Source organism: Mchenga conophoros, linkage group LG23 (genome assembly GCF_057382185.1).
Source record: "Mchenga conophoros isolate Kocher_MC1m ecotype Shallow Benthic linkage group LG23, M_conophoros_male_GT1.1, whole genome shotgun sequence".
NCBI lineage: Eukaryota > Metazoa > Chordata > Actinopteri > Cichliformes > Cichlidae > Mchenga > Mchenga conophoros.
In genome coordinates, this window is record NC_140547.1 from 4,264,878 (window position 1) to 4,291,775 (window position 26,898).

General features: G+C 42.0%; 1 protein-coding gene across 3 annotated transcripts; it reads left to right on the top strand.

The window, feature by feature from the left end:
- The first annotated feature begins 1,088 nt into the window (after window positions 1–1,088).
- Window positions 1,089–17,769, top strand: LOC146546436 (guanine nucleotide-binding protein subunit alpha-14-like). Of its 3 annotated transcripts, none has more exons than XM_085263792.1 (8): window positions 1,089–1,365; window positions 1,664–1,836; window positions 5,541–5,725; window positions 6,079–6,233; window positions 9,160–9,288; window positions 10,807–10,936; window positions 12,216–12,369; window positions 14,317–17,769. In XM_085263792.1, exons 2-8 carry the CDS (start codon window positions 1,686–1,688, stop codon window positions 14,520–14,522), a joined length of 1,110 nt encoding a protein of 369 aa, XP_085119918.1. In that variant the 5' UTR covers window positions 1,089–1,365; window positions 1,664–1,685; the 3' UTR covers window positions 14,523–17,769. The 3 variants fall into 3 exon arrangements, with proteins under 3 accessions (XP_085119918.1, XP_085119919.1, XP_085119920.1); XM_085263793.1 differs by having other exon boundaries at window positions 1,675–1,836; XM_085263794.1 differs by having other exon boundaries at window positions 14,321–14,478.
- Window positions 17,770–26,898: the final 9,129 nt, after the last annotated feature.

Here is a 26,898-nt window from a genome sequence, read left to right on the forward strand (position 1 = left end):
TGCTCCTCTGGAAAACAACGGCTTGCTCCATGAAGGAGAAGAGAAGGAGTTCAAGTACTTCATGGTACTTTTTATGAGTAACAAAGCGACCATGAAATCCACTGCAAAGTCACTCTACAATACCTTGGACATGATAAGAGAGCCAGGCAAAGGTAAAACTCTTGATATACCAGTCAGCCTACATTCCTGCATTTACCTGTGGTTGTGAAATTTGTCTAATGACCAGAAGTTTCCTTTGCAGGGTGGATGGATTTACTAATCAGGTGAGAAGTTTGGAAATCCAGTGAGGAGCTAAGAATACAAGAATACTTTTTTGTTTTTATTTTTTAACAATAGACACCAATCAATTATTAACTGCAGACATTACATATCATTAAATGCATTAAATGTAGAAAATGTTCAAAGCTGTATTATTATGTATAATGTTAGTGTTATTATTAGTATTAATGCATTAATGTGCAAACATCATTTTTACACTGTACCCAGTGACGATGCATATGTTGTATGCGAAATATCAAAATGTGATGCATCTCAGGAGACCATGGTGGTAATGGTGTTACAAACTCCCAAATATTTCACATATGTAGTTTTTACAGATCTTTCTTCAGTATTAATCACACATAATTGTAACAGCTACAAAACAAATGAATAACACTGGAATCAGTTCAATTCAATTTTATGTATATAGCGCCAAATCAAAACAACAGTCTACTTGGGTGACTTTACATTATAAGGTAAAGAACCCCCAACAATCAAATGACCTCCTATGAGAAAGCACTCGACGACAGTCGGAAGGAAAAACTTACTTCTAACAGGAAGAGACCTTTGGCAGACAGACAAAAGAGTCAGACGTTAGCAATAACTAATTATTAAATGCAGAGTAGTGTACTGGTAAAATGAGTGGAAAAAAAAGATGAGTGAAGAAGAAATCACATGCATGAAGCAGGAAAATATCAAAAAAATTCGGGTTTCAATTTAATCTTTCACGTTTGAATGCAACTTGTGACGACATGCTTTTATTTTGTACGTCCAAACCTCTATCTTCCGGCGCTTCTGCCGTCGTTTGCCGCTGTCTTGTGGCGGCGTCGTTCGGGCAGCATTCCAGTCGCGGTGTTTGGAGCGGCTCGGGGAGGCGGCACATTCCTGCGTAGGCGCGGTGGACTTTCCCGAACTGGACGTTGTTCCGTGTGGGCTGGAAAAAAAGGCGTTTAAAGTCAGTGGGAGCTAATGAAGCTGCTGGTGGGCCACGGCAGCTGTTAGCCGCTGTCAGCAGGTGCAGAGCTGAGGGAGGGGAAAAATGGCCCGGGAAAAGAAATCTGAACCTGTACCTGCTCGTCTTCAGGGAGTGTGACAGACTGATTGGAGGTGAGAGATTAATTTTGTTTCTCTTGTAAAAGACGAAAAGCAAAAGTTCTTAGTGACAAAGGTGCTGTAGTGTTTACTCACCGAACTGACCGGCGAGTTTCATAAAGGTGGTTAAATGAAGCGTACATAAAAGTATGAAACACCCTTTAAAGTTAACCTTCGGTCGGCATACTTGCAAATAAAGACCACTGGCGTGTCAGTGAGCAAGTAAAAACCACTGAAGAGCAAACAGACATCAAGCTGCCTAACAGTGAGTTTATTATTGCGGGTGCTTGGCTACTTAATAATGCATTAACAGTTTGATTTCAGTGTTTTTGGCCATGGCCGGCTGCGGGCGGTGGTGCTACAGCACCTGCGTGTGCTGTCTGTCCGAGGAGGAGAAGAACACCATTGCTGTGGACAAAGAGATCAAGAGGATCCTGAAGCAACAGAAGAAGAAGGAGAGGAGGGAGATTAAAATCCTCTTGCTGGGTCAGTAGAGCACCACACACACCTGTTGGTTCATGCAACAAAATAAAAACCCCCACAAAAAACAGGCTAAACAGACATTAAACTGCATTTAAAATTTGACAAGATACTCTAAGGTACACCCTGCATACAAATCAAGACTGTTTGGTGGCCTCTGCACATGAGTGTATAAGCTATGTAAGGCATGTGTCACCATGTGAGTATGTGAAGAATGAACGATGAAAGTAGGGATTGGTTATGCCACCTGAAAACCACCTGTGGCACACGGCCCAGAAACATACAAGCCCAGCTTTGTTTGGGTTTTCTTACAGTTAGTCTGACAAGTTTCGGATTATCTGATTTTAAGATAATTTCACCTTCCTGGCAGAGATACCCTGAGCTGGTGTCATAGGTGAAATATTTACATGATAAATAGTCTAGCTGACAGAAACTCAACTGACAAGTTGATTTTTCAATCGTTTGAATTTGAATATCTCTATGTGCTGACTTTATTTTGTCTTGTTTCTGCAGCTTCTCTGCTGTTTGTTAGACAAAACCAAGTCATTTGAATATATACACTTTTCTTTTTAGTGCTTGTGTCAAACAGCAACCACTATAACACAAAGACCAGAAAGGTTGACACCCTTGTAATTATCAATGCATGATCCTCTTTTCAGATCCATACTTTCATGCTTGTACTTTAATAGAGTCTTAGTCATGGTTCATAATTAACCTAATCTGTAGAGCAGATTGAAGACAGAGCTCACAGGAATTACTTTACATACAATGTCCTCATTATTTGAATCTTTGGTCATATTTAATATAAACGCCCACGATTTTCTAATCAGAAAAATCATTTAAAAGGTCAGCGTTGGGCTTAGGTAGGGTTAGGGTTAGCAAAGCAGTAAAAAGCAGCTGAGGTTGTGGGAATTAGTCCATTGATTTGTATCATCGTGATTTCATATTTTGAATGGGTAGGAACAGACGGCGCCACCCTCACATCTAGATACGCGGGCTTGACAGGTGTAAACAAATTCGAAGAAGTCACTGGGCCGCTGCCAGGTCTCCGTTAAACAGAAAATCAAGTTTATGATGAATCAAAAGATCATAAACAAGAGATCCCTCGCCGGAGAATGCTTGGACGTTCATTTCTCGTAATATACATATACGATTGAAACATGAGGTAGAACATCATAGGTCCACTTTATTGACATATATTGAATAAGTGGGCAGTGCAGTGTTGCAGGAGTTAGCGCTGTCGCTCCATGCTGGGGCCTTTCTGTGTCAAGTTTGCATGTTCTCCTTGTATCTTTGTGGGTTCTCTCTCGGTACTCCCGGGTCCCTCGTGGAGTTCAGAGACATGTGTTTGGTTAACTGGCTGTAGGTCTGCGTCTTTTTTACATCAGAACCAAAAGAATAACACAAAACCAAATCCAATTTTTCTAAAAATGTCTAATACTGTATTAGTTAATCAACTATCTGTCTCTGCAGCTATGCGTGAACCACAGTATCTTTTATGATAGCTATGCTGCTGCTTTGTGGCACTGTGAAAGAGCAGCAGATACCCAGTAAATAACACACAGTAAATGAGCGTGTCGTTTTTTGGGATGTTTTCAGCAGACTAAGACGATAATGAGACGTGATACACGGGGGCCAGTTTTTCTTACGTCTTGTACAAAAATTTCTGTTTTGCAAAAACTGGACTGTCAGGAAAACATCTTCAGCACGTCTCACACAAACGCTGCTTTATGATTTTCCTTCAAAAGTCGTCTTGATTCCCAGAATAAAAAGTTTCAAGAGTTTCGTTTCCTCTAGCTGACAACTGAATAAAACAAATACATCCAAAGACCACTCACTCTTTCGTCTGAGTGGTTAAGTTAGGATTTCAGGAGCGTTTACTGAAGTCTGTTCAGTCCTCTGCACTCCTTGTCTGAGTGCAGGATGCAGACTTAAAAGATTTAGGCCATAAAAAAGTATAAACGCAATCACAGAGGCAATACAGGAACCATAACAGATACCTGAAAATTAGACAGAGGAAAAGACAGAACTATTTATACACAGAGGGTTGATTACACAGGAAACAGGTGGGAAACAAGGCACAGGTTAGCGCGCTTAGCACAGGTGAGAACAACAAGATATGAGGGGAGGAACAGAAATAAAACTATTAAAAATCAACGCATTCAGCACTAGAATAAAATAAGAACTGAGACTGAAATAATAAAGAAATGAAAAATAGGAATGAAGAACTCAACCAACAGTAATACAAAACACACAGAGCACTAAAACATCAGCGAAAGCAAACAGAGAACCCTAAAATAATAAACACGACTTAAAACCCTGGGACTGTAACCGTGTGAGAAGCAGCGTAAATCCAGGGCGCTCGTTATGAAATACAGTCACCACACAGAATGATGTGGATACAAAACAATAAAACAAGAGGGGCATAAAATGTTAACAATAAACCGAGGTGTAACAGAACATAAATCAACTTTTCCCCCTCTCGTTCGGTGTATCGTTAACAGAGTATCTTTGATTCTAGTCTGCAGAGAAGGTACCTGCAAGCTGTATATCAGGCCTTTTGTGTTTTGAATTGAGTGCTCGTTTTTCAGCTTCCTGTGGAATAAAGTCTCCTCATCACGCTACTTTATAGTTTATATTCACAAAAAAGCTTAAGGTTAACACTTTGATCTCCCTGAGGCTACAGGAGGAACTTACCATAGCCTTGGATGCAAAAGAGAATGATTACGTGTTGTTTTAAAGCTGCTTTTCTGACCACATCTACACCCACATCTATGAGAATATTTTTTTAAACTAGAAGCTTCTGCTTTTGTTTTAAGAGACCATCCCATCCACATGAAACATCCACGCTTTTCAGTGACCCTAAAAAGTTGATTCTGTTCATGTGGACGTAGCTTCTTGAGATTTCTTTACCTGGATGATTGAGCATATGCATCAAGACTTCTTTTCAGTGACCTAAAACATGGCCAAAAGGCCAAAAACCGATATAAAAAACTGTTTTCCAAAATACCTGTGTGTGTGTGGGAAGGGCTTAAGGATAGTAGAATATGATGCAAACACCAGCATACCTTTTAAAGATGTTGTGTTAAATGTTTAGTAAGCACAGATATTGCAAAAACACTATGAGAGCCTGCAAAAATATACACATGCAACAGTGATAAAAAACAAAGAAAAAACTTTGTAACTGTAAAAGTGAGACTGACGTTGTGTAAGAGTAGTGCACGTTCCATTAATAAATAACATGTACACTCTAAATCTAAGAACAACATTTGCGTGGAGGTGCAATACAGAAGTATTTGTAGAATCTTATGCCTGACAGGTGTGTTCACCTGTCACAGAACGAGGAGTTATTATGTGGTTTTATATCAGTCTGAGGGAGAAGAGCTCTGCAGCCTTTTTTGTCTGAAAGGTGCTGAAGTATTCTTGGAAATGAACGGGAGTTGTGTTCATGTATGAATGTATGAATTACATTAACTCAGGTAGCACCATCGTCCCATCCTCTTAAATATACTGCTCACAGATAAGTGCTTTAACCTTCTCTCACAATTACAGCGTCTCCATTTTTTTCCATGGGAATGCAATGCATATCTGGCCATTTTTAAAGCACCGTTATTTTCAGTTAACTCGATCTCATCTTTGCTCTGAGGAAACCTGAATGAAGGATTTCTGCTTTAAATGTAAATTATTAGCTGTTCTGTTTGCTGCCTCAGGGACTGGGGAGAGTGGAAAAACCACCTTCATCCGACAGATGAGGATCATTCACGGACGAGGCTACTCAGAGGAGGAGAGGAAGGCTTTCGCCAAATGCATCTACCAGAATATCTTAACTGCCATGACTGCAATGACAGGAGCGATGGCCACGCTCAGAATTCCCTACTCCAACCCACAGAACGAGGTAGATGCAGCATAAACACACACGGACACACCCAGTTACACATCAACGCTTATTCATAAACACGGGCGCCAGCGCAGGTGTGCAGGCGTCTGACCAGAAGTGCACTCCCAGGATTTGTGGGATTACGCCCACATTGAAGAAGAAGCATGAAACACGCTGACACCAATATACGTGCATAGCGTTCTGCAGCCTATAAATAGCTGGTGGTTTTACTATAAACATGCACAAATCCTTGGTGCAAAGCATCTGTTGAAGGATTAATTACACAGGATGTTAAAAAGCTTTGTATTCAATGTTTTTTAAGCATTCATCATGAAATCTCCTCACACTGAGAATCTTGTGCTGTCCTCCAGATTTACGCCAAGAGGCTGGAGGACGTAAGCATAGTACAGGTCACCCAACTGGAACGGGGCCATGTTGACGCAATCCGCCGCCTCTGGGCAGACTCGGGAATACGTGCCTGTTACAGCCGCCGCTGCGAGTACCAACTCCTGGACTCTACAGAGTAGTGAGTAGCTGTGCTTTGCTAGAAGTCAAAGCTGCACCACACCCTCTGTGAGGGCTGGGACGCAGTATCACATGATGAAATGCTGTCACAACAAAGCACCAACAACAATATCAGGATATGGGAAATGATGATAGACGGCAAGTTTGGAAGAAAGTGCACGTCGATATCTGTGGGGAAAAGGGGATAACCATATATAGACAAAACGTAGTGGCCGCCACCTCCTCTTAATCTTTGAATTCAGGTGCTTTTAGCCTAATTGCCACAAGGGCATAAAATCAGGCACCTACAGTAGGCTTGAAGTCAGCCTTTATAAACATTTGTGAAGGAACTGGTCGTTCTTAAGAGCTTACCGAATCCAAGCGTGGTGTTTTAATCCGGTCGTTAAGTGATGACGTGACCAATCCTACTCCCGGGTCTAAAGTAGTCTGCGTTTAATATGGCTTTTGTGTTGTTAACATGTTTAATGTTTTGTATTTTCTTCTATTTGATCTCAAAAAGCTCCTAAAACAGTCAGTGATCACTGTTGACCTCCCTCGGCTTTTATTACCACTAATCGTTTATTTAAGCTCAGTTTTTAAAACCTTAAGATGTAACTACAGCCCAGCCCATGCAGCAGTATATGAATGACTAACCTCGTATTGAGGATGGATTATCTCAGTTGTTCTCCTGGCTGAAGTTTGGTCCTTTTACAGCATCCTGCCATGCGATTACATTTGTTCCTGACCACCGAGAACACTCACGGTAACTTTTATCGAGTGGAAAAAAAGTTAGCTTGTTTATATTATGCTAACATAGCTGTGTCGCTAGCGGTCACGTAGCACATCATTATATACCAGCTAGCCCAACTTCAGTAACCCTACAAACGTCACTGCTGTTTAGTTTTCTGTCTTCATTTATGTTGGAAGTGATAACAGAGCTGTATGTTTAAATTTGTTTCCAAAACCCCGCAGTCAGGACATGCTATATTGTATTTAGATTGAAGCTAGCGAGCTAACTCCCTGCTAACTTCTAACTCCGTTAAATGTCATAAATTCCGTTTTCATGGATGCCTGGATGTTAAACACAATTGTTACACCTGGTAGAGCAGAACGCTGATAATTTTATTAAAGATGAAAGACTTTAGACAGTTTTTCAACTCTCAGTAGTGCCACAGTGATCGTTTGATATATGAACCTGCAGCGGAGTTTAGGCCCAGACGCGGCTAGTGACGTCAGACTGAACGACCGGATAGGATGCCACCACTGCAACAAGTCAGTCTGTGAAGTTTTTTCCCTTGTGCATATTCCACGATCCACTGTAAGTGGCAGCGTGGAAGCATTTAGGAACCAGAGCAACTCAGCCATAAAGTCTCAAACCATGTAATGGACAAAAACTGTGTGCCTGGAGCTTCATAGCATGGTTTCAATGGCTGAGCAGGTCCTGTTGGTGTAATGTGTAGGTAGCCTGGTAATTTTGTAACTATTCAGATTTTGTTATCATCATTATTGATCGAGCTGCTAATTTTTTAACATCCCAGAGCCAAGAAAAACACTCAAATCACAAAGTAAATAATTCTAACTCCTTATTTTAGGCTGTTGTTTGGGGAAAAAATCCAACTTAAAACAGAAATGGCTACAAAACCTTCAGTTCAAAATGAACAACCTTCATTTCTTTCAACAAGAGACACGGCATGGCATTCAGTCAGTGTGCCGTTGCTTATTATCAGTCTGAAAAAGTCTTAATAAATAAGTAATACATAAAGGTGTAACATCACAGCCGTAAAACAGAGTCGGTGATGCTGATTCTGTTAAAGCTGTTACACAAATGATGCAACAAAAGATGAGCACAACAAACCCGTCATCCGTTGTAGTCATACTAATAACAGCTGTCCTCTTCAGTGAATGTGCTACATTTAGACAGGAAGAGATTAAAGTGCTCCTTCTACGCTGTTTGGGGTTTCCATTTTTGCTGTTTTTTTAACGTTGTCACGATATAATAACATCTTTGGTATTCATTTAAATACCAAAGATGTTATTTGAAGGTTTTTATGTTGGCTAAAACAATGAGTTGAGCAGTCTAAGGAGCTTGGAAAGAAAAGAAAAGCGTCTGGACTTCTTTAAGTTGCTTGAAGACGTTTCACCTCTCATCCGAGAAGCTATTTCAGTTCTCGGATGAGAGGTTAAACGTCTTCAAGCAACTTAAAGGAGTCCAGACGCTTTTCTTTCCAAGCTCCTTAGACTATGATGACCTGGATGACTGAGAACCTTCACGGACAATGTCTCGAGCATTTTTGGATATTTTATCGACCAACTTTTTCCAGTTTGATAAGTTCTAGGATCCCTTCAGATTTATGCCCTAACTGTGTCATTTTTTCCATTTTCCACCTCTGCTTTACTCACTGAAATTGTACGTCGCGCTCACGGAGGAGTCTTCAGGTTTTATAGCTACATCACAAAAACCATTTTAAGCCACAGTGTAGAGCTAACCTCAGACAGGCTTTTTATTATCAATGGGGAAAGACACAGTAGGTGTGAGCCTTACGCTAAAAGTATCTCAAGTGTCACAGAACAAAGTGTGGGCTCAGCCTGCATGTTTTCTCTCTTTTATACTGCTGTTCTGGTCTGTGTTTACCCGGCAGTTCAGTCATCGCGGTGCGTGCTTGATAAGGGACAGGCAGTCAACATTAGCTAATGACAGCTTGTATCAACATGAGCCATAAAGCTGTGGTCTGTACACAGGTTGATGTGGACTTGCTCCATTCCCTTCTTGCATTTTTAATCAGTTTTTTTCTTTTCTGTCATCACCGGTTCACCTGTCATTGCCGGATGCAAAGTAAACAGAGGCAATATGTTTCAGTAGAAATATCCTCTAGTGTGAGAAACAGATTTTTTTTTTTTGCCGTTGTAATATTTTTTCTCTCTTCGGCCCCATCGCGTCTCTCTTTCAGCTACATGAATAATCTGGACCGCATCACCTCCCAGGACTACATCCCCACGGAACAGGACGTGCTGAGAGTTCGATTCCCCACCACGGGCATCCACGACTACTCCTTTACCGTCAATACCATCACACTAAGGTGACCAATCCTCGGATTTCTAACCTCTCACAGGGGCAAATCCAATACCTTCACTATTCACTGCACTGTGAAAAAAATACTATTGACTCTTGCAGAGGCTTTGTCTGCTCACGCCTGCTTGGACGCAATAGGATCGCATTTCTGATTGCCTCTGTGCAGACTTCATGTGGGTTTTATTTTGAAAATGTGTAGGCAGTCAGACTAAGCTTTGACAACAGATCCAAAGCTTATTTCTAAAGGACATTGTGTTCCAACATATTATCTTAAAATAATAACTCTTAAAAGCATTTAAAGTTGACCTAGTAAAAGCCTTTCTTCACTTTCTTTCACATGTATACTGTTACAGAGGGGGAGTGCTGATATTAAACATGGCCAAAGTTTCACTGTGCGTGTACAAGTAATCCCTATGAGCCAAAAGATCACACACTTTGTGTCAGGCAGTTATTTTTACTCTTGAATCTTTATGATGTCACAGAGGGAGGGCATCCTTGGCTTTCAGCACAGCAATCCCAACAAGCAGGTGACCAAAATAAGCTTTATTTAAAACTGTGAATCATGCAGAGCTCTTCTGCTAGACTCTAAGAATACAAATATGGAGCTGGAAATGAAAATAATGATGCACTTTAAACTAAAGAGAAAATACATCTGGATAAATTAATGGCAAAATAAAAAAGTGAATGAAAGGCAAAGAGGCATTTTTGTCCTTTAATAAAGTGCGTCATGTTCTAAGAAGGACATCTCCACTTCACATCGCAGCTTATTAGCACATTACTGATGTGAGGGCACCGTGTAAGCACTGAAATGGTGGGAAGGGCTTGTTTTTCGTGCATTTGTACATAAGCACATTGGCGTTCACGAAGGTTTTCTTAATTTGTAGTGCATCTTGGGTACAGCTGTAAGTGGTTTGGGAAATGCTCGGAGCAATGGAAGGGAACCTTGAGCTCAGTGAGGAGGTGTGGCTGACCCCGTTGCTAGGTGTGACGTAGTTTTTCAAAAGGTGGACACAAAATGGCTAGTTATAAAAAGGCCTGATTAAATAAATTAGTATCCATTAAGACATGCTGTAATAATGAATACTATTTTATGCAGTGAACATCTTTGTTGAATAAATTGGATGCCATACTTCACCTCTCGCAGGGACCTGTTCCAATGTGGATACTTGTTATATTCATTTGCTTCATTTGCTAATTTTAGTACTTAATTGATTTAATATTAACAAAGGAATTAGCTCACATCAAGTACGCAGGGACACAGGAAAACCTGCACGTTAATGAATGCCTCTTGTGTGATTTGCTCGTGCAGGGTTCTGTCATAGTTTTTGCATTTTTCCTAGGTGTGCCAGATGCCTCACTGTCTCGATCACTATCATTGTTGGCATTACAGTGTTACTTTGTTGGGCAGGAGAAGTAAGCACATCCCTGCTCGATCTCGCGTTTGCCGCTTCAGCAGCTCACGGTCATTTGGCAATTTGTCGTTTGTTTGTTCTTTTACACGTTTCCTTCCTCTGATCCTTGATAGGATTGTGGACGTTGGCGGTCAGAAGTCGGAGCGGCGGAAGTGGATCCACTGCTTTGAAAACGTCACCTCCCTCATCTTCCTTGCGTCGCTCAGCGAGTATGACCAAGTCCTGGAGGAGAAAGACACGACTGTAAGAACTCCTGTGACTCTCATTCAGTGTACAGCTGCAGAAAATGAACACAATCATAGGATCTGTGCAGATTTATCTACCGGATAGTTTACCAGCTATTCTAAGGTGCTTGGAATATTTATATGTAGGTGCTCAGCCATCCAGGTAACTGGACTTCTTTAGGTTTGCAAAGATGCTTCACCTCTCATCCCAGGTATTTAAGAGAGGAGTTCCAAGTGTTTAGCCTTATGAGGGGTTGTCTTCTGAGGGTTGTTGACCCACTATTGATCATCTGCAACATCACATGAAAAAAAAAGGCATGGGTTATTACCTTCAATGAGAATGTTGAAGGTTGAAAACACTCGTAGACTTTGCTCCAGCGCACCATGTGACCTATCGAGGTCACCTGAGTCGAGGTGTGATCGGGGGTTGAAGGTCCTGGAAAGGGTTATCGAGGCTGCGTTGTAGGTGGCTGACGGATGGTGTCGCAATGCCGTGTTTCGGTTACCTGAGTCAGAACTTGGGAGTTTGCAACACTCTGTTTTCACTTTAGCTCCTTATATGTTGTAACGTCGCTCTTCTCCTCGGCTGGCTGGTGACCCAACAAAAACACAAGCAACAGTGGCCCACAGACCGGTTGTACCACATGCTTTGTACACTGCCTCCATCCGACATCAGAGCTCACTGCAGGCAGACTTCTGCTCAGCCAAAAAAAACAAAAAAACGGCTTAAGGGTGAAAGCACAGAGAGACCTTGCCCCAACCCATCATGTGACCTATTGTGGTCCCCTGAGGCAAGGTCTGATCGGAGGTTGAAGGGATCTCAAGCCTGCACTGTAGGTGGCAGACACCACCTCAGTTTAAAGATGGCCGTTCACTCTGGACATAGATTGTGCAAAATACACAGCACATGTACATTTACACACAGCATACACTGGGTTGTTTAGCTTATGTTTGGGGGTTTTGTAATTTGTTAATAAAGAACAAAGTATATATATATATGTACCAGAGTCATAAATGTGTCTCTCACTACAGTCATTCCATCGTTTCACCAGCAGGTCTCGCTCTTGTACAACAAAGCCTCTCTCTTATCTCCTCTCAGCCTCTGCAGCCCCCTATCGCCTTCTTCTTCCCTCCCATCCTGTCACTGATCCGTTTATCTCTCCCAGACACTTTCTGGTCTGCCATCGCATTTATTAACCTCCACTGTGGTCCATATGCTGCCCATAAACAACCTATTTCCTCTCTTTGAAGGACTGTTTTCTCCCTGCCTCTGTGATAATGCTCTGTGTCCTCCCCAGAACCGCATGCAAGAGAGTCTGGCTCTGTTCTACACCACCATTCACTCCCAGTGGTTCCTCAACACCTCCATCATCCTCTTCCTCAACAAGACTGACATCCTGACTGATAAAATGAAAACATCAGACCTGCAGAAATACTTCCCCGGTTTCACAGGTCAGCTGGTCTTCTGTTTGTTTGCATTTAGGGTGAGGGTGTGTTGTAGTTTTGCTAGCAACTATCGGACAACTGATCAAACAATTTGTAAAAAAAGAAAGAAAAAACCATATTCCAAGTATTTTAGTTGATTTGAAGGCTTTTTGTGAAGATTTGGTCAGACTGTAAGATGTCTGCGAGTGCCTGTGCTGAAGTTGCGGTGGATTTAATAATGGCGGGGAGCACTGAGAGCACCAAGGGTTTGATATTTGTGAATCAGTCCGACACTCAGCCTCAACGTGGAGGTTTCAGACATTCAAATAAGAAATCACCGCAGCATCGAATGCAGACTGAGCCAAGTCAGCAGCCAGATTTCACTGCCATCAACAATTACAATTGCAGCTCATTGTTTGCAAGCGTTTATTCCCATCGCAGCGTGGACACAATCATGTCCGAGACACGAGGGCTGTGATGTTATTTTGCTTCAGCCAATTTGCTTTGAGCATGCAACAATTTCATCACGCCCTTCTACACCTGGCACAAAATGTGTCATTTCCAAAAACGTGTGTGCAAAGTGATTTCATTTTCTAATTCCAAGCTTGAAAGTCTCTCCCTCTGTCGCCCTCACCACGGCCACCAGACATCTTCTTGCTTTTTTCTTTTCTTTCACTGCTCCTTCCCTTTCTACTTTCTTATCATCTTCTTTCTTTACTTACTTCATTCGTTCCTTCCTTCTTAGCATCTTTGCAGTCTTTCGCATTTCCTTGTTGCTTTCTTTATTCTGTTCCTTCTGTTCTTTCTTCCTTTCTCCCTCCTTTCTCACCATCTTTCTCCTCTTCCTCCCCCTTTCGGATATCTTTACCCTCTTCCTGTCTTCCTTTCTTTCTTCCTTGGCCTCTTCCTTTTTTTTCTCCCATCTTTACCCTCTTCATGCCCCCCTTCCTTATTGCTCACCATCTTTGCCCTCATCCTTGCTTCTTTCCTTCTATCTTTCCGTCCATTCTTCCTACTTCTTCCGTCTCTTCTTCCTTCCTTCCTTCCTTCCTTCTTTATGTCTTTCTTGTAGATGAGTCACTTCAGGTACTCTGTGCTTAATGACGAGGTTGCAGCCTTTAACTCTGCTGCTGTTAGAGGCAGTAGGGTGCCCCCCTCACCCCCACACACCTCCGCTCTCTCTCTGTAACCAACGGCAACCACAGACAGATACTGGCCTTCCTGCACCCCCACCTGAATACCCCCAGGTGTACAAGTGTGTGTGTGTGTGGAAGATTGAAATGAGTGACTGAAAGTGAAAATTTGCACATGTGTATGTGCGGTGCACACACTTTGTTTTACCACTAGCATTAGCGAGGTAAAATAATGACTCACACAGGGTCAAGCTCTTTGATGTCAATTTAACCTTAATGACAACTGTGAACAGCTCCTAGCACTGGCTGCTATTTGCCGCTAATGTGGCTGTGTTCCAGTGCAGGCACTGTGTGGTCCTTATTACTGCTACAGTGACTACTTCTGAAGGCTATACCTGTTAATAATCCCTGCAGTCTTCTACTGTTTTTAAAGCTGATTTGAACTTGCAGTGAAATGTTTAGAAATGGTATTATTATCATCAAGAAAGTATTCTAAATGATCGCCGTTTACGGTTTTTCAAATATATTATTTGCAGGGAGGTTTTTTCATCTGCTGATAGAATAAAGTCGAACATAGTGTTAGTTCAGGCAGACCTTGGAGTCAAGCTCTGCATGCCATTGTGATCGCTCTGCTGATATCCTTCTATGCAACTTTAGCCACCTCTAAATTCGAAATTGAAAATGTTTTGCCATGTTGATTAATCTAATTTCCATCTCATGCTTAGTGACAAGTAAATCTAAAATTCTCTGATGTCTTTGTTCTTCTCCATCAGTCGGTTTATTCCACCCAAATTCATCTCTTTGTTGTCCACTTCCATCTTTCACCTCCACTTTTCAACAGGCAGGAAACATGACCCCGAAGACGCTATGAAGTTTATCCGCAAGATGTACGAGCAGCAGGCCGTCACCCACAACAACCGGGAGACGTGGAAGACTCTGTACCCCCACTTCACCTGTGCCACGGACACCAACAACATCCGCAGGGTCTTCAGCGACGTGAAGGACACCGTGCTGCTCAAGTCTCTAAGGGACTATGGGATCATCTGAACTTTTACCAGGCAATGAAAGCCAGGAGGAAAGATGGTTCGTGTCTCTTTGTGGACATTTTACTTGTATGAGTGAAAGCCAAAATGGGATTTCTCTTTTCCACATAAAATTCCTTCTAAATTGCAGAAGTCAGAACATCAGGCTTAATATTTTTGTGCCCCTCGTCCTCCTCTCATTCTTCATTTTAATTAAGGCGCAAGTGGAGATTGAAAGCACTTTCCTTTCATCACCACGACTATCACAACTTTACTCTCATCCCCTTCTTCTGTTCAGGAAGTATTTGAAACACATGACGAGGAGCCAGTAAACTCTCTCCTTTCTCTCAGCTTGCAGCTTTTTTGCCCAATTTGATGTTTCTTTTTCTAAGATGAAGAGGCGTTCGGGTCATGCCGCGACTGAATTGATCCATAATTGAAGCGGGAGCAGAGATGCTATGAAGTGCTGTGCCGCCATTAACAGAGTAATGACTTTTACAAGTGGAGATGGGGCCACACACGAATGCAACACCACTGTCACACATTTTAAGGGCTTTATGTGTATCTTCCAGTCCCATTCAGGCACCGTAGAAGCCAATGCACACTCCAACGCAAACTGTAAACACAAAGCGTTACTGTTATGAGCTGTATGGGCAATATGAGTTACGAACTACTGCACTCTTTTTTTTATTAGATGCCCTGAATGTGGGCGATTGTTGTCACAGCGCTGTCCTTCATTGTTTCTGAAAAACATCCGCCGGCGTGCCAAAATCCCTATTGATTACAGTTATCTTTCACTGCCAGTATTTCTTTCATGTTATCTGTATTCAACACATCTGTTCAGCACAGTTGCCATCAAATCTGGAACTGCCACCTGTTGAGTCAGCCGTGACAGCAATATAGACGTACTTTTGACTTTAGTGGCCGTAAGTTGCTCTTAAATGGTAAATGGTCTGTATTTGTATAGCGCTTTACTTGGTCCTAAGGACCCCAAAGCGCTTTACACTATACACAATCATCCACCCATTCACACACTGGTGATGGCAAGCTACATGTAGCCACAGCCACCCTGGGGCGCACTGACAGAGGCGAGGCTGCCGGACACTGGCGCCACCGGGCCCTCTGACCAGCACCAGTAGGCAACGGGTGAAGTGTCTCGCCCAAGGACACAACGACCGAGACTGTCAGAGCCGGGGCTCGAACCAGCAACCTTCCGATTACAAGACGAACGCCCAACTCTTGAGCCACGATCGCCCCATCATTTAAATCATTAAATGATATAAATGTGGAAAGAAACTACAGACTATATGTTGGAGTGAATCTGGACTGAAGTAAAAATTGTATAAACTGTATAAACTCCAAAAACCAGATGAAGGAAAGTTTAAAAGTATTGAGGTTTGTTTAGATTCACTTTTTTCAGTTTTTTTTAACTTCTCATCTTCTCTTTTAACTAACAAACTTGCAGTTTTTTAGTCAAACACTAATTAAAGTGTTTTCTGTAAAGCAGTTTCGCATTGGGAATCCATCTGTCAGAGACTCTAAATCCTGACCGGCTCCTATTGTGCTCTTATGATGCAAAAATAGCCAACTGTTTGCTTAATATTATGCCCAGAGCGTCCAAAAGAATCTGCTAAAGCTGGTTTAGGTATTTAAAGAGGACATCTTGGACTTTGTGATTCAAAAATGCTCCCTCACAAGCTTCGTCGTGCCACTGGCAACAAATTACCTCTACTTGCTGTCGAATTGTTCAGACAAGGCCACAGACATCCATCATTTCTGTGGTTTTTGTTCACTGGGCTTTTGGCAGATGAATGTATTTAAGGAGTTAACATTTTGCGCAAAGAACAGGATGCGAAATGCTATTGTTGTTTTAGCCTCCAGAGCTGCCAGCTGCTGGAAGCTAGCCAGCAAAACAGAGTGGGCTCACTGAGAGGAGGAGCGCTCCAGAGTAAAGACAAAGACCTGAAAAATAAATGTCACGTCCCATGTTAATGTGTATCGTTCGTTTTTTTTTTTCAAAAACACAGCAGGAGATAGCTCTCTTAGCTTGACTTTTAAATGTCCAGTTCGCATATGGTAAGCTAGAGAAAAGCAGGTTTCTGTACTTGAAGTTGTAAAACACCAGTTTCTTCCAACTCTGCTCAATATTTCTGTCAACTCCAAACACAATTCATGCTCTGTGTTAAAATCATCACCACTCAGAGAGTTGATTGTTTTGTGAACTTATTTTATAAAGTTAAAGATGGTAAAAGGTAAAAATAAATAAATGAATAAACTCAGCAGATGATGCCTCATTTTGACAAAACTGTGTGTCAGTGCAAGTCAGCTGGAACCACATTAAGTCCTTTCTTGGCTTTTATGTATTAGCAAAACAACTCTCTGTTTTTATATTTTTGCCTTGTATATTTTGAAAAATTTGGATTTGGGAGAAACTAAAAAAATATTCAGTAATTTCACTACATTAACAGTCAATTTATACAATTTATATAATTTGCATAATTAAAAAATAAAGTATTTTATCCAAGCTGGTAATTCTTGTCTTTGGAGATACTTAATTCTTATAATATGTAATGGTTATTGTGATAGCATGTTGTGGAAACACGATTATTGTGTTTCCACAACATCGTTGTAATCCAAACAGCCGTCCGAAGAAGTTTATCCAACATGCAAGTGCTTTAAACTGCAGTTTCTCTAACAGCCACTTGAGGCTCTAAAAGCGAGTAAATGGTAATAAACCCGACCAATATAGGATCCATTTGAAGTCCAGAAACCAATGGATGACTTCACTACGTCCTTCTTTTATCTACAGTCTGTGAGAATTACTGACACCAAACAAAGCCGTGTGGAAAAGAATATTAAACCAACCTTTTATGATATTAATCGTGTGTTTGAGTTCTGCTCTGTGTGCCTCATTTTATGACGAGTGGAAAATGCCCGTGACTTTAATGACTTTGAAGCTAATATCAGCTCACAGTGGTGGTTCCAGCTGCTTTTTTGTTGACTGTATATAAAGTGTTTTGATCTTGACTCTGCTACATTTTTCAGATGTGGCAGCTATATTTTTACATCTTTGATGATGCCCTCAAAGAAAAGTAATTCTACTGTACATGATAACTTCCGTGTTACTGCTGTATTTTTTTTAAACATTGTTGACCAACAGGATGTAAACTGTGTGTTTGAGCTACTGTGTGTGGTAGGTAACTATTTTTCAGAATTGTGAAACCTCTAATTTGGTGACAGTGAATTATTTTATGTAGAATCTGGTGGAGGAAGTGGACTTTTTTTTATAGTTAATATTAAAAAACCTCTAAACACACATTCCTGTTCTTCCTTCTTTCTTTGGGTCGCTATTCACTGTGCAGCAGGCAGGTTTTGCACCCAGTATTAGAGATCGGTGGATCTAAATATCGATAGAATGGATACCAATGATGATATTGGTTTCAGATTGATACTAGCGCAATAGAAACAAAGTATCAACCCTAGGAAACAGGGTTTAAATACACACATTAGGGAAAGCAGACACAGCTGGGGGAAAATGAGACAGCTGAACATAATACTAATGAGACACAAAAGTGATCAAAAGCACACAAAACGAATGACTGGTGAAATAAAACAGGGAAAAAATAAAACATGAAACTGACGAACACTAATGGGGACTTAACAACTAGACACAGGGGAAACCAGCTCATGGACCGACATAACCTATCCAGAAACTGTAACCCCACACAAAATCCAAAACATAATAACATAAAACATAGGATAAAGAACACAAAACTCAAAATATTGGTTCAAAGACTCAGGATCATGACACTCTTTGACCAGAGTGGACTCATGGACATGAGTAAGGACCCGAATGCAGACACAAAGCTCAGTTACAAAAGGATAGACCAAAAGCCGACATCTAGAAATAAACTACAACAGGTGTAAGAAAATAAACCTTCAAAATAAGACAGAAAGCAACCAAAAGACATGTAACTAATCCTGAAACATGAAGAGTAACAATAGCATGACAGCAGAGCTGGGCAGGAGGAACTAGAAACACAGAGAAGCACAAGAGAACCAGCAACTATAACAGGGACCTTCACAGATATGTCCAGAGTGAGCCGCCGTGTCTGTCTGCGTGATGCGTTTTCTCCGTGCAGCGTTGTGAGGCTCTGTCACCAAGACAAATAAGGTCTCACAGGCGTCAATCACACGTCTGCTGTTACCTGCAGAAAAAAACCTGCAGGATTTGCATTGGATTGGCACACACACTGCTCATTTTCACCGAGCAGCGTGTGTGTCTGAGTTTGTGTGTGTCTAAGAAACAGACTGCAAAAATTCCTTTGTGAACACTGGTGTCACATCAACAAAGGACCAAACGTTCACCTGTTGTCCTTCTGAAAATGCAGATTCGACAGCTGACAGTAGATCAGGCTTCACATGGTTAGATCATAGTCGCCTCATCTGTCCATCTGACTGCCACAACCAAAGCAGCTCCTTATTAGTCCGTGACAGCCCGCATCCACAAACATTCAGTCACCATTTCTCCACTAAACTGTACACGCAGCATACATATTTAACAAAAAGGGATACATTGGAGCACATTTAAGAGAAATGTAATTCTAACACACACAAATGGGGATGCACACACAACCTCGCACTGCGCCTGATAATGGCTGTCCAGAGGAGGGTGAGACCGGTGCTGTGGCTCAGGTGACTGTTTCATCCAGACGGCTTGACATTTTCAAGCGTGCGTATGTGAGACGGGCGGGGTAGGCGGGGTATGTCTGGGTGCGCATGTGCTTGTGCATCTGTGTGTCAGTATATCTGCAGACAACCTCTGTGCCTGGCTTTCTGAGAACCAGTTTGAGGAGATTTTGGAGCTAGGGTTAGGATTAAACTAAAGCAGTTTAAACACTTAGTTGTGATGGTAAATAGTGAACCTGTCTGTTAAAAGCACTGCCATTGTGTTAGGGATGAAAATGTTAGGTTCAATTCCATCAGACCTCTAAACCCTAAAAAAGTGAGACACTGAAACCACCGGCACCCTGCATAAAACTGAAAGGCTACTGTGAGAGAAACTGTTATGTGAGTACAGCCTTTCAGGTCGCACATAGACTCTCGTAGTTTGAAAACTCCAGGACAGGGGCAAGGGATTCCCAGTGTATGTGAGTGCCCATGTGATGAGCATTTTCAGACGTGTTAGTACAAGAAAAGGACTTTCTAAATTAATGTAATAATTTATACAAATATTTAATTGCCAAACGACCAGTGTTGAAGTCAGAAAACACACTATACCACATTATTACAACACTGTGCTTTTCTTATCCTCTACATGCATTTTACAGTCAGTGTGCAGGATTGATGGGAACTTTGCAGCGGCTCTGCAGGACTTGAAGAAAGGCTTCTGTTGGCCTTAGGCAGTTATTCTACCTTTTATCTTAGTAAGTCTTTTAAAAAAGGAAAAAATGAACTTTATTCCTACCTCAGCAAGCTGCAATGACTGACTTGAATCCATCACATGAGCTCACAGAATGAGGTCCAATTTTTGGGACAGAACCAATTTTACATGGCTGACATTTAAAACTGATTCCTGTGGGAGTGTGTGGGCGAAGCTTCCAAAAGTTGGCCTTGCTGAGAAATGAAGGATATAACAACAGGGGGGAAGCCAGGACCTTACACCCTTTACTCATAATGAAGGATTTGTGTATGTAAATCTCAGGTGGCAAACAGACAGGAGGCAAAGGAAAAAGAAAAAACACAACCTAAATGTCTTAGTAAGGTGTTGGGCTACTATGTCCCACCAGAACTACTTCAGTGCACCTTGGCATTGATTCTACAAGTTTGTGGAAATGTATTGGTGGTACGTAACCCCATTCTTTTTCCTATTTAGAGTTTTGATGATAGTGTGGTAGTGAGGTAAAAATACCTCATACTGCTAGGTCCATAAATATTTGTTTTCATACATTACTACAATGAATTTTAAATGAAACAACTCAAATGAAGTTAAAGTGCAGACTTTCAGCTTTAACTCAGTGGGTTGAACAAAAAGATTGCATAAAAGGTGAGGGGGAAAAGCATTTAAAAAACCCCACAATCCCTTCATTTCAGGGGCTCAGTGGTAATTGGACAAATTAAATAAGTGAAAATAAAATGTTCATCTCCAATACTTGGTTGAAAACTCTTTGCTGGCAATGACAGCCTGAAGTCTTGAACTCATGGACATCACCAGATGCTGAGTTTGCTCCTTTTCATTACTCTGACAGGCCTCTACTGCAGCAGCTTTCAGTTGCTGTTTGTTTGTGGGCCTTTCTGTCCAAAGTTTAGTCTTCGACAAGTGAAATGCATGCTCAGTTGGGTTAAGATCAGGTGACTCACTTGGCCGTTCAATAATATTCAACTTCTTTGCTTTAATAAACTCCTTGGTTTCTACGGCTGCATGTTTTGGGTCGTTGTCCATCTGTATTATGAAACGCCGCCCAATCAGTTTGACTGCATTTGAGCAGACAGTATGTCTCTGAACACCTCAGAGTTCACTCGGCTGCTTCTGTCCTGTGTCACATCATCAGTAAACACTAGTGTCCCAGCGCCACCTGCAGCCATGCATGCTCAAGCCATCGCACTGCCTCCCTTTTTAAAGGGTTCAAAAGTAATTGGAAAATTGACTCAAAGGCTATTTCATGGGCAGGTGTAGGTAATTCATTTGTTACAATTAAGCAGATAAAAGCCCTGGAGCTCATTTAAGGTGTGGTGCTTGCATGTGGAAGATTTTGCTGTGAATAGGCAACATGCAGTCAAAGGAGCTCTTCATGCAGATGAAACGAGCCATCCTTAATCTGTGAAAACAGAAAAAAAAAAACATCTGAGAAAATACTACAATATTAGGGGTGGCAAAATTTACAGTTTGTTACATCCCAAGAAAGAAAGAAAGCACTGGTGGACTCCACTGAAGACAACAGTGGTGGATGATCGCAGAATCATTTCCATAGTGATGAGAAACCCCTTCACAACAGCCAAAGTGAACGACACTCTCCAGGAGGTAGATGTATCCATATCCAAGTCTACCATAAAGAGAAGACTGCATGAAAGTAAATACAAAGAGTTGACTGCAAGATGCAAGCAATGCATAAGCCTCAAGAATAGAAAGGCTAGATTGGACTAAAAAAAAAAAATCTTTAAAAAAAAAAGCCAGCACAGTTCTGGAAAAACATTTTGGACAGATGAAACCAAGATCAACCTCCACCAGAACGATGACAAGAAAAAAGTATGGAGAAGTCGTGGAACAGCTCATGATCCAAAGCATGCCACATCATCTGTAAAACACGGTGGAGGCAGTGCGATGGCTTGAGCATGCATGGCTGCAGGTGGCGCTGGGACACTAGTGTTTACTGATGATGTGACATGCTTTGGATCATGAGCTGTTCCACGACTTCTCCATACTTTTTTCTTGTCATCGTTCTGGTGGAGGTTGATCTTGGTTTCATCTGTCCAAAATGTTTTTCCAGAACTGTGCTGGCTTTTTTTTTTAAAGATTTTTTTTTTTAGTCCAATCTAGCCTTTCTATTCTTGAGGCTTATGCATTGCTTGCATCTTGCAGTCAACTCTTTGTATTTACTTTCATGCAGTCTTCTCTTTATGGTAGACTTGGATATGGATACATCTACCTCCTGGAGAGTGTCGTTCACTTTGGCTGTTGTGAAGGGGTTTCTCATCACTATGGAAATGATTCTGCGATCATCCACCACTGTTGTCTTCAGTGGAGTCCACCAGTGCTTTCTTTCTTTCTTGGGATGTAACAAACTGTAAATTTTGCCACCCCTAATATTGTAGTATTTTCTCAGATGTTTTTTTTTTTCTGTTTTCACAGATTAAGGATGGCTCGTTTCATCTGCATGAAGAGCTCCTTTGACTGCATGTTGCCTATTCACAGCAAAATCTTCCACATGCAAGCACCACACCTTAAATGAGCTCCAGGGCTTTTATCTGCTTAATTGTAACAAATGAATTACCTACACCTGCCCATGAAATAGCCTTTGAGTCAATTTTCCAATTACTTTTGAACCCTTTAAAAAGAGGGTGGCACATGCTAAGGAGCTGAAACTCTGTGGATACCCTCAAATGAAAGCTGAGAGTCTACACATTATGTCCAAGCTTATTATATAACTATAACAGGAATCTGTTTCAGTAAACAGGTAAAAAACAAACTGTATATATCCAACTTGGTTGGAATCTTTTAGTTGGAGAGGTTGACGGATCTAGGACTCAGCTCATCACTGTGTCAGTGGATCCTCAACTTCCTCACAGACAGACCCCAATCAGTGAGGGTAGGAAAACAAGTCTCCCCCTCCATCTCACTCAGCACTGGAGTGCCTCAGGGCTGTGTTTTAAGCCCCCTGCTGTACTCACTGTACACTTATGACTGTGTAGCCACATCCGACACCACCTCCATTGTCAAGTTTGCTGACGACACTGCTGTTGTGGGCCTGATCTCTGACAACATCGAGACGGCCTACCTGGAGGAGATTAGGAACCTGGAGACCTGGTGCCAGGAGAATAACCTCCTCCTAAACATCAGCAAGACTAAGGAGCTGATCGTGGACTTCACTACAAAGCAGGCGAGGAATTACAAACCCCTCATCATCAGTGGCACGCCAGTGGAGAGAGTGGACAGTTTCCGATACCTGGGTGTCCACATCACTCAGGACCTGTCATGGTCCTGTCACATCAACACCCTGGTTAAGAAAGCCCGTCAGCGTCTCTTCTTCCTCAGAAGACTTAGAGACTTCCATCTGCCACTGAAGGTGCTCAAGAACTTCTACTCCTGCACCATCGAGAGCGTCCTGACGGCAAACATCTGCACCTGGTTTGGGAACAGCACCAAGCAGGACAGACGAGATCTGTCCTGCTTGGTGCGCTCGGCAGAACGCATCATTCAATCAGAGCTCCCTGACCTGCTGTCCATCTACACCAAGCGGTGCAAGTCCAAAGCTAGGAAGATTATGATGGACCTCTCCCATCCCAACAATGGACTCTTCTCACTGTTGAGGTCTGGGAAGCACTTCCGCTCCCTTAAGGCCAAAACAGAGAGAATGAGGAGGAGCTTCTTCCCCCAGGCTATTCGGGCCCTGAACCAGGTGTAGGACTGGACTCTCCCAAACACGTCACTATAAGACTGGACTCTCACACACGTCACCACACGCACCACCACACATTTCCTATAATCCTATAATTCCTATAATTTATAATCCTTATCTTTATAATCTCTTCTGCTATTTGCACATTCTTTATTGTAAATTCCTAAGTTAATTTGTAAATTTTTGTAGTAAATTGTAAATATTGTAAAACTTTTCTTCTGTCATTTAATGGTCGGGCATTGTACAGCTACAAGCATTTCACCCCCATGTCATACTGTGTATGGTTGTGTGTGTGTGACAAATAAAATTTGAATTTGAATTTGATTTGAAGTATATGACTCGATTTCATTTACATTCATCAAATCATTTATTGACCCCTCGTGCTGTATGGATGTCCTGAAAGAGACCATTCCTATTAGGATGCTTCATTATAGAAAAAGTCTAAACAAAATAACTTTGTATTGATTTGCAAGGCACCCTTCCCACTCCATTGCATAAAAGGGCTCCTCTCACTGCAGCGATCAAGGGTACAGATTTGCCCTTTGATATATTACCTGTCTATATCTGCCTTCAGTTGCTCCCACAGACATACCACTGCTGCGCTGATCTAACTCCCTGTGTCGGCTGACATGTGCTCGCCTACCTCTGATGCTGAGCGCTGGGTGAGAAGTCCAGCTGCTTGCATCACAGGTGATCTCCTGCGGAGAAGCAGAGCTAAGATGTGTAGTGCTGGCTGTCCAGTGGGCTCTCGTAGGATGGATTTTGCTGCCTGGTTTGTTGCTATGGACTGCTTAGTACTGATAAGGGCTGGTCAAAGCTTCCATTTCCTCAAAGCAGAGACATACCTGCTGTGTACTTGCTGCACACACACACACAGGTGCACGCACAGATTGTCATGCAGCTGCAATCACAGCAATAAACTGCTGAGATCACGGCATAAAATAGCAACTACAATGTAAATAGATGTAGAACACAGTGAAAGCCCAACACAAAAAGCTCTGCAGCAAAGTTTCCAGCATTCAGAAAGGTGCAGTTCGTACCAAACGCCGACTGTCGAAGCTGTAGTTTGTGACGTTGACCTGGACTGCACCGCTGCACATTGTAAGATGTTGCTGTCATTGTGTGCCCACCCTGTTCCTTTACGCTGTGGCGATGGAGACGTGTTTCTCAGCGGCTCTTTTCAAAGCTGTTGCAGCATGAGGGTACAAAGAAAAAAAAAAGGTGCTTATCAGCACAAGAAATGAATCAATTTGCCAGCATGAATCACTACTTGCTTTCCCAAAGCAGCACCAGCGTTTGCAGCAGCAGCTGGCCCTTTGTCGGTTGCTTCTCCCTCACTGTGTGCCGCTTCACACACCCATTGCTCAGCTCTGGGGGAGAAATTTATTGAGTGGATACTGTATGTCAATAAATCCTGCAAGAGCTTAACCTGATCTGAAAAGGAGTATTTGATTGTTTCTCAGAAGTCATTAACAAGACTTTTTTTTACTCGGTAATAACGTCCAAAGTAAATTGTCTCTTCACGTGTCAGCGCAGCTAACGGTGCAGCAGCAGAAATGGAAACGACGAGAGAAAAATTATGGCATTTCTGATTGTGAAACGAAAATCTGACAGCAAATAAAACGGAGAAGGAGGAAAATGGCTTTTCTGATGTGCCCTCTGTTCAGGAGCACCTGCGGATTGGACTGCTTCTTGCACATTAATGAGTTTTAAAGAAACTGCTGCGGGGTCCTGGTTTAATAATGTAGAGAAGAGAGCAACACAAAATGTTCCCAATTAAAATGAAGATGAATTGCAGCAGCGGGTGCCTGTTGTGGCTTTCCTTTTCTATCTCTGCCATACAGACAGGTCATTAGGCACTAAAGGCTGCTCTGGTCCCACGGTGGTGAAGCCTGAGCGCATCACATCCCTCTCAGAGAGCTTTACTGTACCACGCTCTGTAGGGTGGACAGGAAGGAAATGTGGACTCTGAAGTAATCAGGGTTTGACGTTGCTGACTTACTTAATAAGCCTAATTCAATTTATGGAGTGTCCTACTGATATTCTGTGTTGTAGTTCTCAGGAAGTGCCATTTTTCTGTTTGGAGTCTCACACGAGTGAAAGAGTAAAGAGGAGTAAAGATTCTGTAAAGTGCTGTTGTAGCATTGTAGCAAGACCATTTACAAACACCCTGTTGTGTTAAGATAATGAGATTTTTGCACCAACTTAATGTTACGTTTGGACTCTTAAGCGTTATATTTTTCCTCATTAAGTGAATTCTAGTCATAACCTTTAACTGCAGGTTTTTAAAAATCTCCTGCTTCCTTTGTCGCCTCCTTCCGGTAACAGAACTCTTTCTTTTGGCAGATAGTTTTTCCACAGTTACCCTGCATTTCAAATACCCAGGGAGACCCAGGATACTGTCCTCCCCATGTTTTGGTTACGCCACCCAGCCTTCATTTTACAGTGTCCTATCTGATGACAGACTGAACTGCACTGGGAATGTGGTGACACACCAAGTGCCAATGGTTTCTCTACTCTACAGGCACCACAATCTGGAGTTAACATTACTTCACAGTGATGAGTCTAAGCAAAAAAGTAGCTTTTTCCCATTCAAACAAACAATCACACACACAAAAAGATCAAATTCTTAAAGCTCAGATCAAGGGTAATGCCCTATAGTACCCTAAGTGTGTCCTTTCATATATCACCTGTCTGTTTCTGTACTGAACTTTCCAGAAAGGCTCAACCTGGTTTGATATTTCTAAATAATTTGGGATTAATAGTTTTCTTTGGACATTAGTTTGTCTGCGTATCTGACCATTTTCAGAGGATTTTTTAAAAAGCCACTTAACACTGACCTATGAATCATTCAAGCATAAAAAGGCACATAACTCAAGGGGTGAACCAGTGTTGTGCCTACACATAAAAGACAACTCAGGAAAGAAATTATTTTTTTTAGCACCATGCAGGACAGACGAGCTCTACAGAGGGTTGTGCGGTCAGCTGAGCGCACCATCCGCTCCGAGCTCCCTGACCTGCACTCAATCTACAGCAGGCGGTGCTGGACCAAGGCCAGGAAGATCGTGAAGGACCTCAGCCATCCCAACAACGGACCGTTCTCTCTGTTGAGGTCAAGCGATTCCGCTTCCTGAAGACCAACACAGAGACTGAGGAGGAGCTTCTTAAGATAAGATAAGATAAGATAGAACTTTATTAATCCCTCGGGTGGGTTCCTCTGGGAAATTCGACTTCCAAAAAGCACAGCAACGACCGAAGTTACAGTTACAGAATTGTTATATATAT

Excerpts from the sequence above, each read along its gene's own strand:
- LOC146546436 (XM_085263792.1), top strand. The coding sequence starts at position 1,686 with ATGGCCGGCTGCGGGCGGTGGTGCTACAGCACCTGCGTGTGCTGTCTG. Across the intron at positions 6,234-9,159 it reads CTCCTGGACTCTACAGAGTA|CTACATGAATAATCTGGACC; the intron begins GTGAGTAGCTGT and ends TCTCTCTTTCAG. Across the intron at positions 9,289-10,806 it reads GTCAATACCATCACACTAAG|GATTGTGGACGTTGGCGGTC; the intron begins GTGACCAATCCT and ends GATCCTTGATAG.